The 22,182-nt window shown below is 48.5% G+C and overlaps 1 protein-coding gene and 1 long non-coding RNA gene across 5 annotated transcripts in view; both read left to right on the top strand.

The window, feature by feature from the left end:
* ADCY10 (adenylate cyclase 10) overlaps nucleotides 1–13,716 on the top strand; it is a 78,768-nt gene extending 65,052 nt beyond the window's left edge. For all 4 annotated transcript variants that reach the window (XM_034666684.1, XM_034666685.1, XM_034666683.1 and 1 more), the window contains 8 exons: nucleotides 1,228–1,384; nucleotides 5,412–5,616; nucleotides 5,696–5,792; nucleotides 6,355–6,470; nucleotides 7,316–7,433; nucleotides 9,591–9,786; nucleotides 12,581–12,769; nucleotides 13,264–13,716. In XM_034666684.1, coding sequence (XP_034522575.1) covers nucleotides 1,228–1,384; nucleotides 5,412–5,616; nucleotides 5,696–5,792; nucleotides 6,355–6,470; nucleotides 7,316–7,433; nucleotides 9,591–9,786; nucleotides 12,581–12,769; nucleotides 13,264–13,425 — 1,240 coding nt within the window. In that variant the 3' untranslated portion in view covers nucleotides 13,426–13,716. The remainder of the gene's footprint in view (nucleotides 1–1,227; nucleotides 1,385–5,411; nucleotides 5,617–5,695; nucleotides 5,793–6,354; nucleotides 6,471–7,315; nucleotides 7,434–9,590; nucleotides 9,787–12,580; nucleotides 12,770–13,263) is intronic.
* Nucleotides 13,717–16,053: 2,337 nt separating this feature from the next.
* On the top strand, nucleotides 16,054–21,567 carry LOC117803403. Its single transcript, XR_004627237.1, has 3 exons — nucleotides 16,054–16,542; nucleotides 20,021–20,638; nucleotides 20,879–21,567. It is a non-coding gene; the product is annotated as an uncharacterized LOC117803403 (long non-coding RNA).
* The last annotated feature ends 615 nt before the right edge of the window (nucleotides 21,568–22,182 follow it).

The following is a 22,182-nucleotide window of genomic DNA, read 5'->3' as shown; positions in this document are numbered from 1 at the left end:
CGCTTAACTACTGTGCCACCCAGGCGCCCCTCTTCCTCCTTTCTCGTCTTTATTTGAAATCTGCTTTTTGATAAATATTTATAATTATATTTTGTTTTCTTGGTTTTGTTAAATCACTAATATTGCAGGCAACTTGCTTATCATAAAGATAAGGTTCCCATTTTTATCATAAAGAAGGGACTGTTGGCTACGTTCTCAGTTAAATGATTATTGAAGCCAAGATTGAGACCCCAAACATTCTTTGTAGGTGGTCATCCATCCTCCCCTTGAATACCTCCTGCACAGGAAGTTCACCACCTCCTGTGACATTCCATTCCATTGTTGGAATGAGTCTTAGTCTGCTCAGGCTCTTATAACGAAATACCATAGACTGAGTGGCTTATAAATAACAGACATTTATTGCTGAAGTCTGAGATCAGAGTCCCAGCATGGTCGGGGAGGGGCCTCTTCATGGTCACAGACTTTTTTCATCTTCATATGGTGGGAAGGGGCTGGAGAGCTCTGGGGTCTCTTTCATAAGAGCCTTAACCCCATTTATGAGGGCTCTACCCTCATTACCTAGTGACCGCCCCAAGGGCCCACCAACTCTTACCATCACTTTTGGGGGTTAGGATTCAACATCTGAATTTGGTAGAGATGCGTTCGATCATAGCAGAATGTAATTGTTAAAATGTTCATCTCCTTGGCTGAGCTAAGGCCTAGCTCCTGATGGCAATGCTCACTGGATGACGGGACACACTGGGATGGCCCGGCTGGAAATGGACAGGGCTTGAGGCCTGGCACCACCACATCCCAGCTGTGTGACTCTGGGTTAGTCACTCAACTTGCCTGAGTCTCACCTGCTTACGTAAAATGGGGTTCCTTATTTCTTCCTTTCTTCCAGGCTTGTTATCAGAATCAAATGTGATGAATTACATAAATGTGCTTTTAAAATAACTTCATTTAAATAGCAAGGACCTGACAGGGGACACGTGATTTGCATAAATTATCTTAATCAATCATCACAACATGGGTATTATGCTCCCCATTTGGTGGGGGGGAGAAAATGTGCTTCATAAAAATTAATGTGCCTGCGCTTTACCATCTTGGAAAGGAGGCAGGACTCACACTCCCATGTGCGTTGGTCTCCCAGCCAGCGGTGAGGATTCTGTCCTGGGTTCCCCTCTAGCGTGCTGGTGACCATACCTTCTTTCTCTCTCCGTTGCATGTGTGTGTTTCCTCTCATAGGAAGAGGAGGCTGGCGCAACTGTACCGGCAAACTGCCTGCTTCTCCTTGCTGTGGCAAATCTATAGCTCGAATTATTTTTTCCACTACAAGTATTACAGCCACCTGGCAGCTATGATGCAAGTGAACACGGCCCTGGAAACTCAAGATGATTTTCAGGTAGGGTGTTGTTGTAGCTGCTTTTTAAAATCTCTGCATCTCATTTAGAGGGAAACTCCCACGGGGAGCCAACCAGGATTCGAAATCCGGGCCAGGTTGTTTTGCCAAGGGCAGCAGCTCTCAAAACACTTTGGTCCCAGAATCACTTTGGCCTCTTAGTAATTCTTGAGGCCCTCAAAGCTTTTTATTTCTATGGGTTGAATCTACTGAAATGATAAGAAGGAAAAACCGAGGTATTTAAAAAATATCTTTAAAGAAAAATAAAACTCTTACATATTAACGTGATTAACATTTTAATAGGAAAAACAAAAGGCCAAATTCCCCAAACAAAAAATTGAGAAGAGTGGCATGTATTGAATTTCTGCCAATATCTTCATGTCTGACTTCATAGAAGACGGCTGGGTTCTCGGTGTTTCTACCTTCACTCCATTGCAGCCTCAGACGTTGCCCCTGGAAAATTCCACTATATACCACTAGAGGATGAGGGGAAAAAAGGAAAATGTTAAAGGATAACTTTAAAAAAAAAAGATAAAATCATGACTCGTACAAAAAGAACCCATGTCAAAGATCCTATTAAACACATTAATTACTGAGAAACTAGTAAGATGTTACAACTGGCTCCAAGGAGAATTCAGTTTCTGCCTGGACGCAAACATAGTCTAGTTACGGGGCAATAATCACACGTATTCCCCTGAACACTGACATTTCTATGCAAGAGGCTAATTGACATTGCTACCCGTTTTCTGCCTCAGGCAGAGCTGTAAAATAGCCCAAAGACAAGAGGCAGAGATAAACTTAGTGAGTGACCTAGACTGGACAGTCAACTGAGTTTTTTGTTTGTTTTTTTAAGATTTTTATTTATTTATTTATTTGACAGAGATAGACAGCCAGTGAGAGAGGGAACACAAGCAGGGGGAGTAGGAGAGAAGAAGCAGGCTCATAGCGGAGGAGCCTGATGTGGGGCTCGATTCCATAACGCCGGGATCACGCCCTGAGCCGAAGGCAGACGCTTAACGACTGCGCCACCCAGGCGCCCCAATCGACCNATCCCACAACGCCGGGATCACGCCCTGAGCCGAAGGCAGACGCTTAACGACTGCGCCACCCAGGCGCCCCAGTCGACGNCACCCAGGCGCCCCAATCGACGGAGTTTTTATTGTTGTTGTTTGCTTTGGTCTTGCATCATTTTTCCCCACACAAATAATGCCTTGATATCCTACAACTAGCTTTGATTTCTTTGTGCACTCCCTGACATGGTCTCAGGACCCACTGGCAGAACTGCTGGTCTAAGTTGTTGGGGAAGAATTCCCTCTCCCCTTCAGGGTCCTTCTAACTGGATTAAGAATCAAGTTGACATGAGACAGAGTAATAGGAGAAATTCAGATTTAATAGCGTATGGGGAATCCACACAGACCTGAAATTCCAAAGACAATGAGGCAATAGGAGGCTTGTATGAGCTAGGGAGAAGGGTAGGGGCCTGAGGGCAAGAAAGGGAGGAAGGCTGTTAGTAGGAAGTTGAGGAGATGTTTAGAAAACAAAGGTGTTGTCCTATTACACAGAGAAATTCCGTAGGTAAGGAGGAATCTCAGGAAAGCAGGCAGTTGAGAAACAGGTAAAGAGCTCTTCCTTGAAACTAATGTAACACCGTATGTTAATTATATTTCATCTTAAAAAATAAATTTGTTTAAGCCTTAAAAAAAAAAGAAAGCTTTTCCTGAATCTGCTGGGTTTTGATTGCTTTTGACTCAAAATAATTGACGGGATTTTGGAATATAGGCGAGGTTCAGTGGGGTGGAATCCGGAGTCGATGACGAAGAAAGAATTCTTGAGACGTCTTTGGTACAAAATGGTGGTTTATTAAAGCACGGGGACAGGACCCATGGGCAGAAAGAGCTGCTGCCCGGGGTTGTGAGGGGTGGCTGATTATATACTATGGGGTTGGGGGAGGTAAGGAAAAAGGGAGGTTTCTGAACTTTCATATGTTAACGAAGACTCACCGGACACCCAAGGCCTTGCTGTTGTCAAGTTAAGGTTGTTTACTGCTCTAGTGAGGCATTAACATGAAGATAGATGGGAGCTTCCTGGAGGAACGTTACACTCTGCCCACTTCAAGTACCTGTCAACGGGCTGCAGATTATAAGGTCGCTTAATTGTATCTACATTCCCTTCTGGAAGCTAGGTTACTGATAGAAATGCTTTGTTCTTGTAAATTGCTAAGACTTTCATAATTGAGGGAGACTCAGGTCTTGCAGGATTGTGATCTCCGTAAGTTAACTATTTGTTTTTCCTTTCCTTAGCTTTAGGGCAGCCAGAAGTGCCTGAGGAATGTCACATATATCCCATCCGCGGGGGGTAGGGGGGGAGAGTTGTGGGGTGTCAGCTTCTGCTTTGTCCTCTGCTTGCCTTCTGTTCCCTCATCAATAATGTTCATGCCAAAGTGGCCCATTTTGGGGGAGCCTGCCCTTGGCTCCTACAAAGTCATAAACGGGGAAATCTTTGTTTAGATGGGAAGACTGCAGGAGACAAAATAAGAGATTGTTAAGCTAAATCCAATTCATCTAATGAATGATCTAGTTCCTTTATAAAAAAGCACATCAAGCCTAGGTTTCTTCTGGGGCAATAACTTCCTCTTGGAGTGATTAATCATCAGGAATTAAGGGAATTAAGGGAATCAAGTAGCCCTGTAAATGCTGGAGGGGCTTAAATTCCTAGCCAGGAGTCTGTCCCCAGCATTAGTACCTTCCAATAGCCCAGGACACGTAAATATTTATAAAGCCCATCAAATACAGCCCTCTGCCCATCCTCCTCCTGTAGCTCCCTGGGCCACTAAACCAGACGTGTCAGACCTCTTGTGGTTCCTCAAACGTGTTCAATCCCCTTGTAGGGTCTTTGCAGTGGACACTCCCAGACCTTTACAGGGCTCCGTGCTTATCAGCTTGAAGGTCACCTCCTTCATAGGCCTTTCTTGACCGCCTAGCCCATTGACTCTTTAACCTGTCACCCTGTTGTAGTAGCTCTTCTCACCATCTGACATTTTCTTGTTTGCTCCTTTTTTAGTGTGTAGCCTGAGTCCCTCCGCTACCGGCCTATAAAGTCCATGAGAGCAGGGACCTTGTCTGTTACCTTTTCCACATCGTGAGCTTCAATAACAATGTCTGGCACATAATGGGCACTCAACAAAGATTTAGTGAATGAAATCCTTTAATTCCCCTCCATATTTGGGGGGCTGTCTCTTAAAAACATGGTGGCACTGGGGGACAGGAGACTATAGCGGAAAAGCCTAAACTGGAAAGTGAATCGATAGAGGCTTGTTGACAATATGGCCATGACCAAAGGCAGAGCAGCCTGGCAAGTGCTCCCCTGGGTGCTCAAAAGCAAATGAGACACTCATTGTTGGATAACAGAAAGAACCAGAATGAGCCCCAAGAGAGTAGTTTCCGGAACTTCACCTATCCGTGGTGTGACCACTGGCAAGCCACATAGCCTCTGAGCTTCAGATTTTTCCCCATAGAGGAAAGCAGTTGGACTCTGCTTTTGGTCCAAATCCAAGAAGTCCTGGGCTCTTTTATAGCTTTGGACATTTCATTTGCCCGTCAGTCCCCTCCTGGTCCACAATTTCCGGCTGCCCTTCCCTTCTGGTAGCCCCGTTGGAAACACAGCCCAGATCAGGAATACGGGAACTCCCTCAGATTGACTTTGTGGTTTAACAAGTGCCCATAGAACTGCCAGTAACACAGAATTTGTGGCCTACTTATTTTGTGTGATTTGAAGAATTCTAGGAAAAAAGTCCCCTTCTCCTAAATGCCTCCCCGCTGACTCTGTGGGCCAGAGGAGCCATCGAGCATGCCCTGGAGGATCCAAGAAACAGGTGGCAGAGACCCAGTTTAATATCTGCACCTAAGCCCATGCCTTCCCCAAATGACCAGCTCCATTCTCAAGCTTAATGAACACACGTTCCCTGGCCAACATTGGGCGCTGTCCCTGGGCTTCCTGCCTTGGTTCCATCCACTTCTCTTCTCCATTTCAGATCATCAGGGCCTATCTGGACTATTCACTGCACCACCAGCTGGCCGGGCACCAGGGCGTGTGGTTCAAACACGAAATCATGGCCATGGAACGGATCTTCAACCTTCCCCTAAAAGGTGTGGGCATTGAAATCGTGTCCTATGTGGCTGATACACTGGGCTACACCAAGCTTTTAATGGGTCACTTGGACTTGGCCATTGACTTAGGTAAGGTTTGTCTGGGCAAGAAGGGACATGCGGAATACAAGTAACACCCCGAAATGTACTGGAATTGTTTTCTTCCCAGGCTCTCGAGCCCACAAGATGTGGGCACTGCTCCGGGATCCCAACAGACACTACATGGTCCTCTGCTGGCTTAGTAAATCTCTCTTCTTGAAAAACAGGTATTTAGCTGAAAGCATTTTCCAAAATTAGAGGGAGGAAGCCATTGTAATTGAGCCTTCTGGGCTCACTTGACCCTGGCCATTGGGTGGCAAAGGACCAGGACTTACAGTAAGATGTGACTGATAATCATAGTCTTTGGGATACCACTGTTCTTTGCACAGCATTCTTTTTTTTTTTTTAAGATTTTATTATTTTTTTTAAGTAATCGCTACATCCAACATGGGCCTCAAACTTACAACCCTGAGATCAAGAGTTGCATGCTCCGCTGACCGAGCCAGCCAGGCGCCCCTGCACAGCATTCTTTCCCATACATCATCCCTAGTCTGTTTACTCTCAGTGACTGGAGGAGAGTCGGTCAATCACCCTGCTTGGGGATCAGGCTTTCCCTGGAGGGAAAGGGAAGAGTCTCACAGGGAAGGCAAATGCCCAGAGAAGAGCCCCCCGGGACCAGAAGTTCCTGCCAACTTGGCCTGACTCTGGTGGCCCTGATACAGAGGTCTGTGACAACAGTTTGAGCAAAGAGCCAGCACTTCCTAATCTTACTACCTTCCTTTGCCACAGAAACAAGCAATTGATCCAGGTGCTGGGGTGGCTGTGGGAGCTTTCTATAACAGAAGAGCACATCTTCAGCAAGGCCTTCTTCTATTTTGTCTGCCTGGACATCATGCTTTATGCTGGTAAATGTGGCTTGGGGACTTACAAGCAAGTGGGGGCACGGTGTCCACACACCGTGCGCTTGGTGTGGTGTGGCAGCTGTTGGGGCGGGGGTCTTCAGACCACTAGGAGTCTGGCTGGAAAGACCTCTAGGACCGGGAAGGGGAGAACATGGTGGAAGAGCTGAGGAGCCCTCTGGAAGGTGCAAGGATTATGAAGGACCAGCAAGAAGGAGAGTTTAGTCCAGAAGAACCTGTTGGGTTTAAGCTGCCCGTTTAAGGGGGAGGTCAACTTACCCACCAGTGTAGGGACTGACATGTATGTCAGTCCCTACATGTGCCTTTTACTAGAGGACTTGTTCACAGAATATACTCAAAGACTTCATGCTTTAGGATGAAGGGTGGAATTGTGAATGGGTCCAGGCACTGGAAGCTGTTGGAAAACAAGTTCTGTCCGGATACTCCTGGTTACATCAGATAGGCAGCCCTCAGCGTCCATAGTAAATCAGAGGGGCCAAGCTGGGCATTCATTCCCCACCATGTGATTTTGAAGAGGGAGGCCGGGGTGGGGCAATGGGCAGGTCCCAGGCTGCACTGAGGCCAACTCCAGCAGGGCTCCCAGGGGAGGGTTGGTTGAAACTCCACTCCTGCCTGGTTGAGTCTATGGAATTGTACCCTGTGTGCATACACATGCACGGAAGCTGGGGCTCTGCAAACACAGGGCACTGTGGTCACAAGGTTGTTGCCCTCCACAGGACCCTTTGGAGTCTATAAACAGAGATTATGGCCTCTCCCCACAAGGAGCTACTAGGCTAGAACAGGACCACCCCCACCCACCACCAAAGCTCTCCTGTTTCTCTCTTTTTTAGGCTTTGTTTATAAGACATTTGAAGAATGTTTGGAATTCATATACCAAAACGAAGACAACAGAATCCTCAAATTCCAAAGTGGCATCCTCCTGGGGCTCTATTCCTGTGTAGCTATCTGGTAACTGGTAACGATGTGTTGCATATCACTAACTCCTAAACCGGAAAAGGTTGACTCCTCAAGAAGAGTTCTATGAGATTAAAAAAGAAAAGAAAAAGAATTTATAATTTAGGGGCGCCTGGGTGGCACAGCGGTTAAGCATCTGCCTTTGGCTCAGGGTGTGATCCCGGCGTTATGGGATCGAGCCCCACATCAGGCTCTTCCGCTATGAGCCTGCTTCTTCCTCTCCCACTCCCCCTGCTTGTGTTCCCTCTCTCGCTGGCTGTCTCTATCTCTATCAAATAAATAAATAAAATCTTTAAAAAAAAAATTTATAATTTATACGGAGACAGATCAAAGGCGTCAGAGTGGATTTACGCTGAAAGGCACCTTGGGGGCCACCTAGTTCATCCCCCTTAGGCAAGACCACCGCAGTTGTATTCAGGGCAACAAGCATTTATTAGTACAGAGAGGGGTGAGAGTACTGGCTTCTGAGGAGTGTTTGGGGTTTGAGAGAGACACATAAATAGCGCCACTTGCGCACCAGCCCCCACCAGATGGAAGTATGTTGAAAACCATTGTTGATAGAAGTGATGTTGGAGGATGTGGCTTGTGTCTGCGGGTGGGTGGGCTTCCTAATTTGGAACCCCAGTATTAGGTTTGCCCATTCGACAGGCAGGCAGTTCTGGAAATCTGCTGTTTTCCCCCATCAAAACGGGCTTCTTTCCACCACACGGCAGACAGAAGAGCCATACGAAGCTCCCTGTGGGCCTTCCTGCCCCTCGGGCCGGAGGGGGCCAGGTCCTGGGCTACCCCTGCCTACCTCCTTTCCCACAGTCACCAACAACCCGCCCCTCCGGACCACTGGAGCCACGAGCGAGGCGGGGGAAGAGAGGTCGTGCTTTGCACCGCTGAGCTCCCTCACCTGAGAGGAATCTGTGGGAGGGCAAGCAGCACCCTCTGTACCCTGTTAACCCGTCAAGCCTCGGCTTAATGCCTTTAACTCATCAAGTTTTTAATTCAGTCAAGCTGCAGCTGTGGTGGTGCCTTCAAGGAAGTAGAGCAACAGCAAGGTTCCAGAACATTCATTCGTTCAATTACTTGCACAGCATCATTCCCTAGTCTACTTCCTGTATCACATATGCAGCCATGCGGTCCAATATTTCAATTTGGTGATGAAATTAAATGACAACATGAAGACAGTCCTATGCAAAGTGCCACAAACTATAGAGCAGTTCCAACACTGAATAGAAATAAACTCCTTGGGAGTTTTTATAAAATTCCTTAGGAGAAATTAAACTCCACAAATTAATTACCCTTACCAGTAAAAGTCCAAAGAAATTAAAGTCCCAAGTCGAATTCACTTGCCCATGTGAATAAAAATTCGAAGAATCTAAAGTCCAAAAGTCATCCTAATTTTTTTTTTTAAGATTTTGTTTATTTATTTGACAGAGACAGCCAGCAAGAGAGTGAACACAAGCAGGGGGAGTGGGAGAGGAAGAAACAGGCTCCCAGTGGAGGAGCCTGATGTGGGGCTTGATCCCAGAACTCTGGGATCACACCCTGGGCCGAAGGCAGACACTTAACGACTGCGCCACCCAGGCACCCTGTCATCCTAATTTTTTATTCTACTCTATTTTCTTTCAACAGCTGTGGCCTAGGCCAGGGCTCGCCACACTTTCATGGGCACAGGAATCACCTGGAAGTCTTGTTAACACTTATTAACTCAGATTCCTGGCCCCATCCATCCCCAGAGGGTCTGATTCCGCAGATGTGGATAGGACCAGCGAGCCTGCCTTTCTAAGGAGCATCCAGGTGACACTGGTGATCCCAGTCTGTGGCCCACACTTCAAGCAGCACTGGCCTAGGCCCTCTCTCCTTGGGATTGGAGCGATGTCTTCCAGCTCTAGAATGTATAGCTCAAGCGTCCGATATCCTTCGCTTTTTTAGAGTCCAAAGAGTTAAATAACTGGTTGCTAATATTACCTGAGCGTTCCCAAGGATTCTCTTTGCCTCAAACCATCAAAAACGTTCTATTCTTGCCCCACTCCATATCCCACCATTCCCACTGGGGAGCAGACGGCAGGCTCCCAGGTGCAGGTCCTGGGAGCTGTTACTTGCAGAACCTCAGCTCCTTCCAAGGGCAGCACTGACTTGTGTTCTTCTGTGGTGGTGCAGGTATGCCAGGCTTCAGGAATGGGACAACTTCCACATATTTTCCAGCAGAGCTAAAAACCTAGTGCCCAGAAGAACACCGACAGCTCTCTACTATGAAGGAATCTGTAGGTACATGGAGGGGGAAGTTCTCTACCTTCAAAAGCAGATCGAGGGCCAATCTGAGAATGCTCAAGACAGCGGAGTCGAGCTGCTCAAGGTGAGCCCACGATAAACCACTCGTTAAGTGGATATCTGTCTACGTCCTTGTGATAATTATTTTCTCGGATTCCAGAATTTATATGTCGATAGTACAAAATGTTAAGGTAATGCCTTCCCCCCAAATGAGAAGAAAATATAAATTGCCCACAATCTCACTACTCAGAGAGAACCACTTTTTACCTATAGAGACACCACGGGTTCGGATTTTTTTCTATGTATGCACATGTGCACATTTCCATTTTTAAAACGTGCTATCAAATAAACTATAGTGTGAATGATTTCCTGTCAGTACATTGTTTTCCACACCACGAGTTAAGAGGAAGCATAGTATTTTCTCTTATAGATTAAATCTCAAAGATCTTGTTGGACAATATGCCAAACTGTTCTGGGACAGGAATTTTTCATAGCATTTTACTGCTGTTCCTGTGATCAACAGCTTGGTGGGTAAGTCTTTGCACGTGGAAATTTAAAATATTCAAACTGATCCTGAATGTGTCTTTTAAGTTAACTTCTTAAAAAAACAAACAAACAAAAAAACCCAACTTGTAAAATGAATTTTCAAACACTTCAATACAAGCATTACGGAACGTGCATCTCTTCCACTCACTGAACAAAATTGTGCCGAGTGCAAAAGTAGATACATAAGGAAAATATTCAGCTGCTATGTAGTGACCACCAGATACAGCTGTGAGGGCCCAAGGGGGAGCAAATCACACCTCTAGGTTTACAGCCTAGACTGGGCATGCCCTCCAAGGGAGTGAAGGGCTGACTCTGTGGCGTGGGCTCGACACCCGTTTGCCTTGTTCTCTTAAAAACTGGGCACAAGTGTATTCGTTTTCCACTGCTGGGTCCCCAGTTACCACACATCTAGCAGCTTAAATAACACAGATTTGTGACCTCACAGTTTGGCAGGTTAGAAGTCTGGACAGGCTTGTCTGGGTTCTCTGCTCAGGGTCTTAGAGGCTTTAAAATCAAGACGCTGACCAAACTACCTTCTCATGATCTAGGGACCTCTTTGACATAGAGCATGTATTTATTTGTTCTAATAATAAAGCATTCTACTGGCTCTCACTGAGGATATGGACTTGCTTGGTTATATAAAACATTATTTTGTTTTACATAATTATTCTGTATTGTGTAATTTCATGTAATTTGATAGAGTAAACGTCATTCCTTAAGTTGAGAGAATGACTTATGAGGGATTTGAGACATGCTTAACTCCATGTTGGTCAGAAAAAAATAGGTTTTTTGTTTGTTTGGTTTTTTACCATCTTACACATGATTTATTCCAACATTCTCTCTATCTCTCGTTTTTTTTTTTTTCTCCCAACTACCAGGCACATTACATATGACAAATGAATTGGCTGTCATTATCACTTCTAACTATTGATTAATAATAAAGGTGTACCATACTTTCGGCCAAACTAATATATGAAAATCCAGATAGACAAACTAGCAGGTGCTGAAAAGAAAGCACATCTTTATTTAGTGAGTAGTAAAGCGATAACACTCACCTACACTAAGCCAGTACAGGTTAAAAATACAGTAGGTACTACCGGGGTTACCAGAAAGAGGAGAAAAACCCTGAGGAGTTGGTGGTTTATCTGAGTTGGAGAAGCCGGTAGGGGAGGGGGCCCGGGACTGGGAAGGTGCGATGGAGGGAACGGAGAGAACACGGGACCACGAATGAAGAGCAAAGTGTGTGTCTCCCACTGTACACAGAACAATGTCTTGTTCCCAGTAAATGTTTCATTTCTTCAGTTATCGATGGGCTAAATAGACATGGAACTGATCAGTCCAGAAAACTCCAAGTTTTGATTCAATTTCTATAATATTGAAGTAAATGCAATAAAACAATAAGACATCATTTCATTGACCATGAAATTAGCAAAGACATGGAAGAAGACATATTTGTATTCTGAAAGACTCCCACAAACTTTCCAGAGAGCATTCTGGCAAAATATCTTTAAAATAACACACCTCGGTTAATTCTCTCCCTGGGAATTATCCTAAGGAAATAATCAGATGGCAAACAAAAATTTATCTATAAAGATGTTGATCTCAGGTTGATAGCATTAAAAAAACTAGGAGAAAAGAAAAACTATATGTACTTTACAAAGAGGACTTGGTTAAGTTGGTCATGGTGCATTTAAACATTGGGATGTCTGACATAAAAATTCTGAATTTCTGACTCTTCTTTTAAAAACTGGAGTATCTGGTGACTCTAGGCCCACATTCCCCAAGGGCAGCCATTGGCTGGAATTGAGAGGTGACACTTCTATGGGGCACATCTTCCATCTTCTCTAGCATGACATAAAAAGCATAGCTCTGCTATTATCATGCCACATCCAGCTTGCTTATTTTTTTGTTTGGTTTTTTTAGAGAAGGGGAGGGCAGAGAAATAAGTGGGAAAGGATGTACCCAAATGTTAAAAATATTTCTTTCTGGGTGCTAGACTTACGGGTAATTCTTATTCTATACTTTTTCCCCTACATTTTGAACAATAACTTATGTTGCTTTGGTAATCAAAAGAAAAGAAATTTTTCTAAAAAGTGGTTGCAGAGAAGGGTTAGCAAGCCCCCCCCATATCGCATTCTTGGTCTGGGGGGACCGCTGAGGCTACGCCACTTGATGCGTGTCACCTTATGTCCGCTACTTGCTATGTATGTCTCTGTAATGTGCTTTTTCATTTGATTGCTTGAAGCTTTGAAATGTTCCCAGATTATCTGTGGAGGAACAATCTTTGCAGCCAAGGACCCCTTTCTGATTCGAATATGCTGTTTTTCCTTCAGAACTTGGAGAGTCTGGTGGCTCAGAATACCACCGGCCCTGTCTTCTACCCGAGGCTCTACCACCTGATGGCCTATGTCTGTATACTAATGGGAGACGGACAGAACTGTGAGCTCTTCCTGAACACAGCCTTACAGCTCTCTGAGACACAGGGGAACGTGCTGGAGAAATGCTGGCTGAACATGAGCAAAGTAGGTACCGCCAACCAGCAAGCTGGGATGGGGATGCCCACCTTTCCAAGGAAGCCCCGGAAGCTTGCTGCCTGGTTAGGCTTCCCCAAGCATGGGAGGTCTTTCTGGACTCTTCCTGAAAGGGCTGATAGATCTGTAGTTCAGATGTGTGTGCCTCCTCTTCCCCTTTGAGTTCCCATAGAATCTCCCTCACATTCACATCTGCGTCAGCAAGATCTCTGCCCCTTCGTTGTGGCCCTCACCGCTTTCCAGTCTGTGTCATGTTGCATGGCATGTACTCAGCATTTGTTGAAGTGAATGGATGTACACTTCTATGGGTTTATTTAAAGGGTCATGTGTCAGTATTTGAGTTTTGGCAGCAAAATTCATCACTTGTCTGTGGGTTCACGTGGTTCTGAAAGCTCAAAGATGCTAGACCATTTCTGTACGAGCCCAGCCTTGGTCACACAAGTCGAGGAGCACTGCTTAATTCTTGGCCCCCTCCCTCCTCTCAGGAACGGTGGTACTCAAGCTCCGAGTTAACAGAAGACCCATGGCTTCAAACAATCTCGAGGCTTCCGTCATGGGAAAAAATTATATCTGGCAAGGTAAACATGCAGGATATTCAAAAAAACAAATTCCTGATGAGAGTAAATATCCTGGACAATCCTTTCTAACATTTCATGCAAGAGGACAAAGATTTCAGTAAGACTCCTCCTCTTGCGATTACCCATCATTACCCTTTCTCTGCAGCCGGCACCCACCCCCCCCAGGTTCCCGCATATTCTCTTTCATTCCAGACACAGAACCAGACACGCTGGTTTCTTCCCTCTCTTTCTGGAGGGTCAGAAAGGGTCGGCGGGCTCATGTTTACTGTCTCCCCGCTTCACACAAACTGCCTTTGCCTCTCATTTTCAACTTGACCTGTTCATTTCGGCCCATGCAAAAATGTGTGTCCTGTGGAAGAATGTCCGTATCAAAATGGTCCATGTTGTGACAAATACATTTCTAGTGAATCTATTAAACCAAAAATGTTTATTTTTACATGTCTAGTTGTTCCATCTTTTGTCTGTAGTGTGCACAGTATTGCAAACGGCAAGTTCTTTTCACGGTCCGTAGGGCACGATTTGCAGACACCGTGTTGTGGCGGCTGACTGCGGCTTCCACATGCACCAAGTATCCGTGGAAATAGATTTTGAAAAGTTGAAATACTAGTAATTCAGATGTATGTGTACATGTGTGGGGTTTGTTTGCTTGTTTGGTTTAAGAGAGTAACAGCACTCGACTTCGTTTCCCAGACGTTCGAGAACGTGCCCCAGAGCCACCCACCCACGCTGTCTCTCTTTGTTGGCAGACAGAACAGTTGGGGTTTTTTGTTTTTGTTTTTTAAGATTTTATTTATTTGACAGAGAGAGAGAGAACACAAGCAGGGGGAGCAGCAGGCAGAGGGAGAAGCAGACTTGGGGCTTGATCCCAGGACCCTGGGATCACGGGATCAGGACCTGAGCTGAAGGCAGATGCTTAACCGACGGAGCCCCCCAGGCACCCCAGACAGAACAGTTCTTAGTGGCATTTTGTGCCTCTGAGGGTATGGAATCCACGTAGACTCAGCCCACCTCTTCATGGCCACAGCTCACTGGTGCTGGCTCATTCCATGGACGCAGGTGGCCATCTCAACAGGTGTACCAGGACTTCCGTTTGTTAATTCCAGTCCTCTTCTGATCCCGGGAGGAGGTGTTCTTCTGATGGGCCTCGAGATGTCCTGCTTTAACGCACACCCGCATTTCTCCTAGAGATGGTGGTGGCAGTCCACCAGACGGGTGTTTCTTTAGTAGGCCAGGATTTCACTGTCCTGCACAAAGCGAAGGTGTGTATTTTTCATCCTGGTAACATAACTGTGCTCTGCAGAGGCCTAGTGGCCTGGGCAGTGGGGAGAACAGCAGCCCAGGAAATTATAGTGTTAAGTTCCAGCACGAGCTCTGCCGCACACATACTTTATTCCTGTGGCTCGTCACCTAATCTCCCTGTCTCGGGGCATGGGTGTGAGGACCGCAGATGACAGAGGTGAAAAGGTGCGGGAAATGACAACTCGCCACACAAGTAAAAAACTTAGTAGTAGACAGATGACTGATTTTAAGATAAACATGTCAAACAATAACCTGCATGTAAGTATCATCCCCTTCGAAGTTGTTTTTTGGGAAGTTGGGTCCTTGTCTCATGGTGCTGCATCAAAATTACTCGCTTCTAACTGCCCTCATTATTTCATCATCATTTATTGTCTTCATTTACTTATTTACTCATTCAACCAACGCGTCTTGACTAATCACCATGTACCAGGAACTGATGAAGGAGTGGAGGTTATGCTACAAAGACATAAAAGACCAACCCTTGACCTTACCAAGCTCGTAAATCCATTAGAGGAAGCAGGTGCGCCAGTACAGCTCGCCTGGCCCCCTGCGCCGTGGTTAGAATAGAGCGGTGGAGAGTTGCACCCACGACAGCCAGACATCTCAGGAGACTTAGCTGAACTGCCTCAGAAACAAGTCATTTTGGTTACATTGTCCCTTCTTGGAGTGGCTGGAGGGCAAGTGGCATGAAGATGGGTGGGTGTGTAGGACAGCCTGGGCGGGAGCACAGCTTAGCCAACAGAAAAGAGGTGTTTGGAGCTTACAGGAGATGCAGGCCAAGTGTCTGGCGGCCCATCCTACAGAGGGTGCTCTGTCCTGGAGGTGAGGGCTACCGTCCTCCCTGCCTCCCCCCATACCCCCCTGCCTGGGGCAGGGCCTGCCATTAAATGACTAGAACCCAGGAGAGAGGAAGGCCTCCAGTAAGGAGCTGGGATGTGAGGGTGCCCACAATCCTTCCTTGCCCCAAACTTCAAAAGCGTCTTTCCCCTTATCGGACTGGCTTCCGAGCAAGCCAAAGCGAAGGCTGGGCTAGGGGGACAGGGAGAAGGCAGGGGGTTACTGGAAGCGCAGCCCTGTAACTCCCACGCTGCCTTGGGAAGATCCGCCCTTGCACGCGCCCGAGTCCAGAGGCGAGTGCATCGGGCTTTACAGGAACCCTGCACTTGGTTTCCGGCCGCGACCATGCCACAAATCAGTTATGTGACCTTCCCGTCACTTCCCTCACGTCCAAAATCAACACACTGGGGCAGCGTCGTCCCCGGTCTGCGTCCCGCTCCGGCTGCGATCCCGCCTCCCACCGACAGGGCGGCCGTGGGCGCGTCCCCTCTCCGGCCAGCAGAGGGCAGCACTGCCACCGGCTGAGGCCGCCGCCGCCCGACCTGAAGTTCTAGTCCAGCTGCCGGCTCGCGGCTTCAGACCCTTAGAACCACTTCCGCTTCCACGGTGACGCATCGCGGGAGAAGGTGGATTCGGCTGAGAATCCCATTTAGAAGGCCCCTAATCCATGAAGGCTTCAGGAGCAGAGAGGAATGGAGAAGAGAAGATAGATCCTTTTTTTTTTTTTTTTTTAACATGCGCCCTTGACCCCCCTCCTCTGCAAGTCCCTGAACTCCCGGAGGGCGGGGGCTCTGTCCTTATTCCCTACCTCCAGGCCTGGGGTCAGGCAGGAAGTGCTCGGAAAGTGCTTGCAAACTGACGAACGAGTTAACATCTTCATCTGATCATCTCAAGTTCACTCTTACAGGCACCCCGAGAAGTAGGAACCTAATATTTACTGGATGAGTAAACTGGACCCTCCTGGAGATGAACAAGGTACTTCTCATCAGCTGCGGTGGCCGGGCTCTGCGCTGGGGCTACGAGGACGGACCTATAAGGACCCCTCTGCAGGTCGGTTACAGTGTGGGCCCGGGACCTCCCTGGATGGGGTCGCCATAGTGCCAGTTGCTAGCTTGGTGTCCTTGGGCAAGTTAACCTCTTCGTGGGGCAGTTGCCTTGCTTTGAAACGGGGATGGGGGCGCCTAGGTGCCACAGGTCATGATCCCACCATCTGGTCCTGGGATCGAGCCCCACGTTGGGCTCCCTGCTCAGCAGGGAAGCCTGCTTCTCCCTCTCTCACTCCCCCTGCTTGTGTTCCCCCTCTCGCCGTGTCTCTCTCTCTCTGTCAAATAAATAAATAAAATCTTAAAAAAAAAAAAAACCGGGGATGATAATAGTATCCACCTTAAAAGGTTGCTAGGAGTTAATTAAGGTAAGGTCCTCCAAATTCTGCAGAGGGAACAAACAGGCAATTAAAATGCAGGATTCTGGAGGGGAACCACACAGGCTTTGTGGGAGAACAAAATGGAGAGGCGCGCACCCTAATGCGGCTTTAGAAGTTTCTAGAAAGCTTCCTGGAAGAAGAGGACTCAGCCAGGGGAAGACTCGCCGGGCTGGGAGGTTGTGGAGGCCACGGAGAGCCTGGGCCTCCCACGTGGTCTGAACGGAGCTCCATGGAGCCAGGCGGTGCGTGATGAGGATGTGGGAGGCGGGTGGGATCGGCCTCGCTAAAGGCCTGGTAGACCGGGGGGCTTAGGGGCTGGGACCGTATCCTGCCAGCACTGGGAGAGGCACCGACTTTCCTGAGGAAGTATCTACACCGCGTTTCTGTTTTCAAAAGACCAGCCCTTTGTGGAGCACGGGTTGGAAGGGAGCTGGGCTCACACGAAGACGGGAGGTAGTTGCCCTTGCGGGCCTGCAATTAGGACGGTCTGCAGGAGACAAGGGGCAGTGGAGACAGAGTCAGGTCTTTGATTTGAGAGATACTGGAGGAGGCAGAACATGGAGAAATCGTAGACGGGCTGTTCAAGGAGGATGCTGGCAAGTAACAGGTAGGGAGAAGCCAGGTCAACTAGGGACTGGGGAAGTTTCCAGCGCTTGCATCTTCCCAGGACTTGTGGAATGCACTATGACATCACTCCCTCTGGCCTCTGCCCCAGCGCCAGCGCCCTCAGCATCACCTGCTGGTGACCGGGCCTCCCATTCCTTAGTGGTGCCGGTCACTGGTGCTATAATCTGCCAAAGCCCTTTCCCGTTCTCCCTCCTCACACCCTGCTGACCATCTCCATTCCCACCGCTGCGGAAAATCCAGTTGGTCTGGGACCGAGCTCCTCGATGGCCGCGGATGAACTGCACCTGTGGTTTGTGATTTCAGATGCCCCCCCCCCGCCCCACCCCAACCTGTAGGGTGAGCTTGCGCACCTGCAAATCCCTGTGGGCTGCTCCTCTGTGTAAAAGCCTGTTTGCCTTCAGGACAACATCCGTCTCTTAGCCTGGACTGCAAGGCTTTCAGGGCCTGGGTGCTGGCCAAATTGACTGCTGCAATCACATTTGGCCCTCTCCCTCTCTCGCTCTCCACTGTCTCTCTCCCAGCCTGAACCTTTGGGCTGTTCCTTCCAGCTGGAATGGCCTTCACCAGTCTTGTGAGCGTGTGGGTGCAACTAACCCAAAGGCTGCAGCTCAGCCTGGTCTACACCAGCGCCGTCCCGCAGAACCTTCTGTGATGGCGGAAATGCGGTCTCTGCACTGTCCCCATACTCTCCAAGACCACATGGAGCTACTGAGCACTTGAAAGGTGGTTAGTGTGACTGAGGATCTGAACTGTAAATTGTGTTTAATTTTAAATAATTTTTTAAAAGATTTTATTTATTTATTTGACAGAGATAGAGACAACCAGCGAGAGAGGGAACACAAGCAGGGGAGTGGGAGAGGAAGAAGGGCTCATAGCAGAAGAGCCTGATGTGGGGCTCGATCCCATAACGCCGGGATCACGCCCTGAGCCGAAGGCAGATGCTTAACCGCTGTGCCACCCAGGCGCCCCTAAATAATTTTTTAAAAAGATTTTATTTATTTGACAGAGACAGCAAGAGAGGGAACACAAGCAGGGGGAGTGGGAGAGGGAGAAACAGGCTTCCCGCCGAGCAAGGAGCCCGATGCGGGGCTCGATCCCAGGACCCTGAGATCATGACGTGAGCTGAAGGCAGATGCTTAATGACTGAGCCACCCAGGTGCCCCACTTTTAAATAATTTTAATGTCAATGGCCGCATGTGGCCACTGGCTCCCAGATAGGACAGTGCAATAACTTCACTAACCTTAGGGGTGCCTGGGTGGCTCGGTGGGTTCAGTGTCTGCCTTCAGCTCAGGTCATGATCCCAGGGTCCTGGGATTGAGCCCCACGTCTGGCTCCTTGCTTAGTGGGGAGCCTGCTTCTCCCTCTGCCTGCCACTCCCTCTGCTTGAGCTATCCCTCCCCACCACCACCAAATAAATAAATAAAATATTTAAGAAGAAAAAAAACTTCATTAACCTTAAAATGCCAAAGCAGAACCACCGAAAATTGAAAGGGAAGCTTGGATCAGAGGGGAGTTATTCGCCTTTAAGAGTAAATGTATCAGGCTGGATGGGCTAAACGTCTTATCGAGACGCATTTCTCCAGTGAATGGGATTCCAGGGTGCCTAACCGGTGCTCGGCAGCAGCTCTGATGTTCGTCTAATGCCCGGGCGTCCACTGGCTAGGCTGCTCTATCCTGTCCGCCCTCTCAGCCCTTGGCCTCCACGGGAAGGGGCTGCATTTTGCAATGACTTGAACACCTGCCTGCTGACCCGGGGAGGCGGCGTGCAGGGGGAGCCCTGGCACAGTGCTAATCTGAAAGCCCGGAATGCGTGGACATAGACGACCCGTACAATAGGAACCCGAATCTTTCCAGGACAGGGAAGGCGGCCAGTGATTTCCAGCCGGGTGTGAGCGCTCCTGTGCTCCTCCCTCCCTCCCGAGGGCTGGCTGGCTCTTGCTCAAGCTCGCTTAGCCAACAGCGCAGCCTCCGCTCCGCCAGCCTGCAGGTCCCGAGGTGTCCCGGGGCACAGGCATTCGTGCCAAGCCCTCTGCGTGCGCTCCTTTCCCGGCGTGCGGTGCTGTTCCACGGGCTGGGACGCCAGCGCTCCGCGTGGCTCCCGGGGCAGAGGGACACAGCGCGCTGTGGCCACCAGCACCCACGTGGCCCGCAGATACTTTACATTCTTTGGGACCAAAATCCTCAGACCAGCTTTTCAGAAACACGTCTCCCTCCGGCAGAGCAACCTCCCTCAGGAACTGCTTACGGGTAGCAAAGGCCAAGGCTTTTACTCAGATAGGGACGTCCAGACACGTTGGAAACAGCGCCTCTGGGGTTCTGCCCGGCGGCGGGGGCAGGGGCGGGGCTTCTTCAGCACGACGCTCCGCATTCCTCTGGGTCTCTCGTACATAATAAGAGAGCCCCTACAAGATAAATGGAACACTTATGTTTTTGTCTATCAAGTTCTTTTTTTTTATTATTATTCATTTATTTGACAGAGAGCAAGAGAGTGAACACAAGCAGGCCTCCCGATGCGGGGCTCAAACCCAGGACCCTGGGATCATGCCGTGAGCTGAAGGCAGAGCCTTAACGACCGACCGAGCCACCCAGGTGCCCTCTTTTATCAAGTGCTGAGAAACTCTGTCATTACAAAAAGAACCCTATAGAAAGCCAGAGAAAGACCCGAGAATGGATTTATAGACAAAGCTTGGTGTCCTTGGAGTCCGAGGCGGGGAAGGCAAAACCCCAGGCCTTCAGCAAGCTGGCCTTCGCTTGGCCGGGTCCCCCACTGCCTCAGCAGAGCCGTGATTGGGGCGCAGGAGGGCAAAGTAAACCCCAACCATGCCAGCCGCGCAGCACTGGGGGGCAGAGGTGGGAATGCTAAACCTGCCGGACTCCCTCCTCCCAGTGGGGGAGATTCAAAAAAATAAAGAACCCAGCCCTTCCTTCTGTTCAGGGCACCTGCAGCCGGGCACGAGGCTCCCCGTGAAGGAATGGACGGGCGGGCGATCAAACCCAAAGCTGAGCCAAGAACGGACAATAGCTGAACATCCTGTTTGCAGGAGGAAACGGAAGCTGGAAGCCGCAGGTCCTCTGGGACTCGGGGAGCTTGAAAGGTTTGTGTTTCCTTCCTCGTAAACACAGCCAGGCCCCTGTAGGTGCTGGAGCTCCCGCCTGCTCCTGCCCCCGCTGTTCCTCTTACAGTCCAGCCAGGGGCCCTTCTGCCAGCCCCGGGGGCTTTGGGAAGGACGTGAGAGCCACCCCCGTCACCCTCAGATCCCCGTTGCCAGGGGACTGTTCTCACCCTGTGCTGCTCGTAGCTGCAAATAATTACATTGGCCTTTTCTCGTTACTAGTTCATGAGAACAAGAGACAATGACAGGACCACCTGGAACGGACAAAACAAGACGAGAAACAAATATCCAGGAAGTCAGAAATGGTTTAAAACACGGTGCATCGACCCAAGAGAAGGCCCCCGAGGTGTTACTGGCCCGTGGCCTAGTTCTTTCCGTGCTCACCCAGAAGCTTCTCTGGCACAGTGCTGAGGGGAGAAGGCAAACTGCGGAGCACTACGCTCCAGTCCTTGTTTCTGGAACACAAACGACATCGTGTCTGGGGCTGTGTTTGGATCCTGATTTGAAGAAACTATTTGTAAAATGCCATTTTTGAGACAAGGGGAAATTTGAGTATGAACTAGGTTTTAGATGAAATCAAGGAATTATTATTTTTTTGAAGATTTTATTTATTTGAGAGTGAGCGAGAGAGAGAGAGAGAGCACGAGCCGGGGCAGAGGCAGAACAGACTCCCCCCTGAGCAGGGAGCCCCACACGGGCTCGCTCCCAGGACCCTGGGATCATGACCTGAGCGAAGGAAGGCAGACGCTTAACCAACTGAGCCACCCACGCGCCCTGTAGTTAAGGAATTATTGTTTAAATGTGGTTTTTAAAATTTTAATTCAGTTAATTAACCTAGGATGTATTATTGGTTTCAGAGGTACGGGTCTGTGATTCATCAGTCATATACAACACCCAGTGCTCATCACATCACGTGCCCTCCTTAATGCCCATCCCCCAGTGACCCCATCCCCCCCTTCAGCAACCCTCAGTTTGTTTCCTATGATTAAGAGTCTCTATGGTTTGGGGCACCTGGGTGGCATAGCGGTTGGGCGTCTGCCTANTTTTTAAAATTTTAATTCAGTTAATTAACATAGGATGTATTATTGGTTTCAGAGGTACGGGTCTGTGATTCATCAGTCATATACAACACCCAGTGCTCATCACATCACGTGCCCTCCTTAATGCCCATCCCCCAGTGACCCCATCCCCCCCTTCAGCAACCCTCAGTTTGTTTCCTATGATTAAGAGTCTCTATGGTTTGTCTCCCTCTCTGGTTTCGTCTTGTTTTATTTTTTCCTCTCTTCCCCTATGACCCTGTTTTGTTTCTTAAATTCCGCACATCGGTAAGATCATGTAATTGTCTTTCTGACTTATTTCGCTTAGCATAAAACCCCCTAGTTCCATCCATGTCATGGCAAATGGCAAGATGTCATTTTTTTTAACTTTTTTTTTTTAATGTCTCTATTAGGGATGCCTGGGTGGCTTTGTCAGCTGAGCCCTGGCCTCTTGGTTTCCGCTCAGGTCTTGATCTCTGGGTCTTGGGA

This window comes from Ailuropoda melanoleuca, chromosome 8 (genome assembly GCF_002007445.2).
Source record: "Ailuropoda melanoleuca isolate Jingjing chromosome 8, ASM200744v2, whole genome shotgun sequence".
NCBI classification, from domain to species: Eukaryota; Metazoa; Chordata; class Mammalia; order Carnivora; family Ursidae; genus Ailuropoda; species Ailuropoda melanoleuca.
This window is presented reverse-complemented; position numbering and strand designations above follow the sequence as displayed.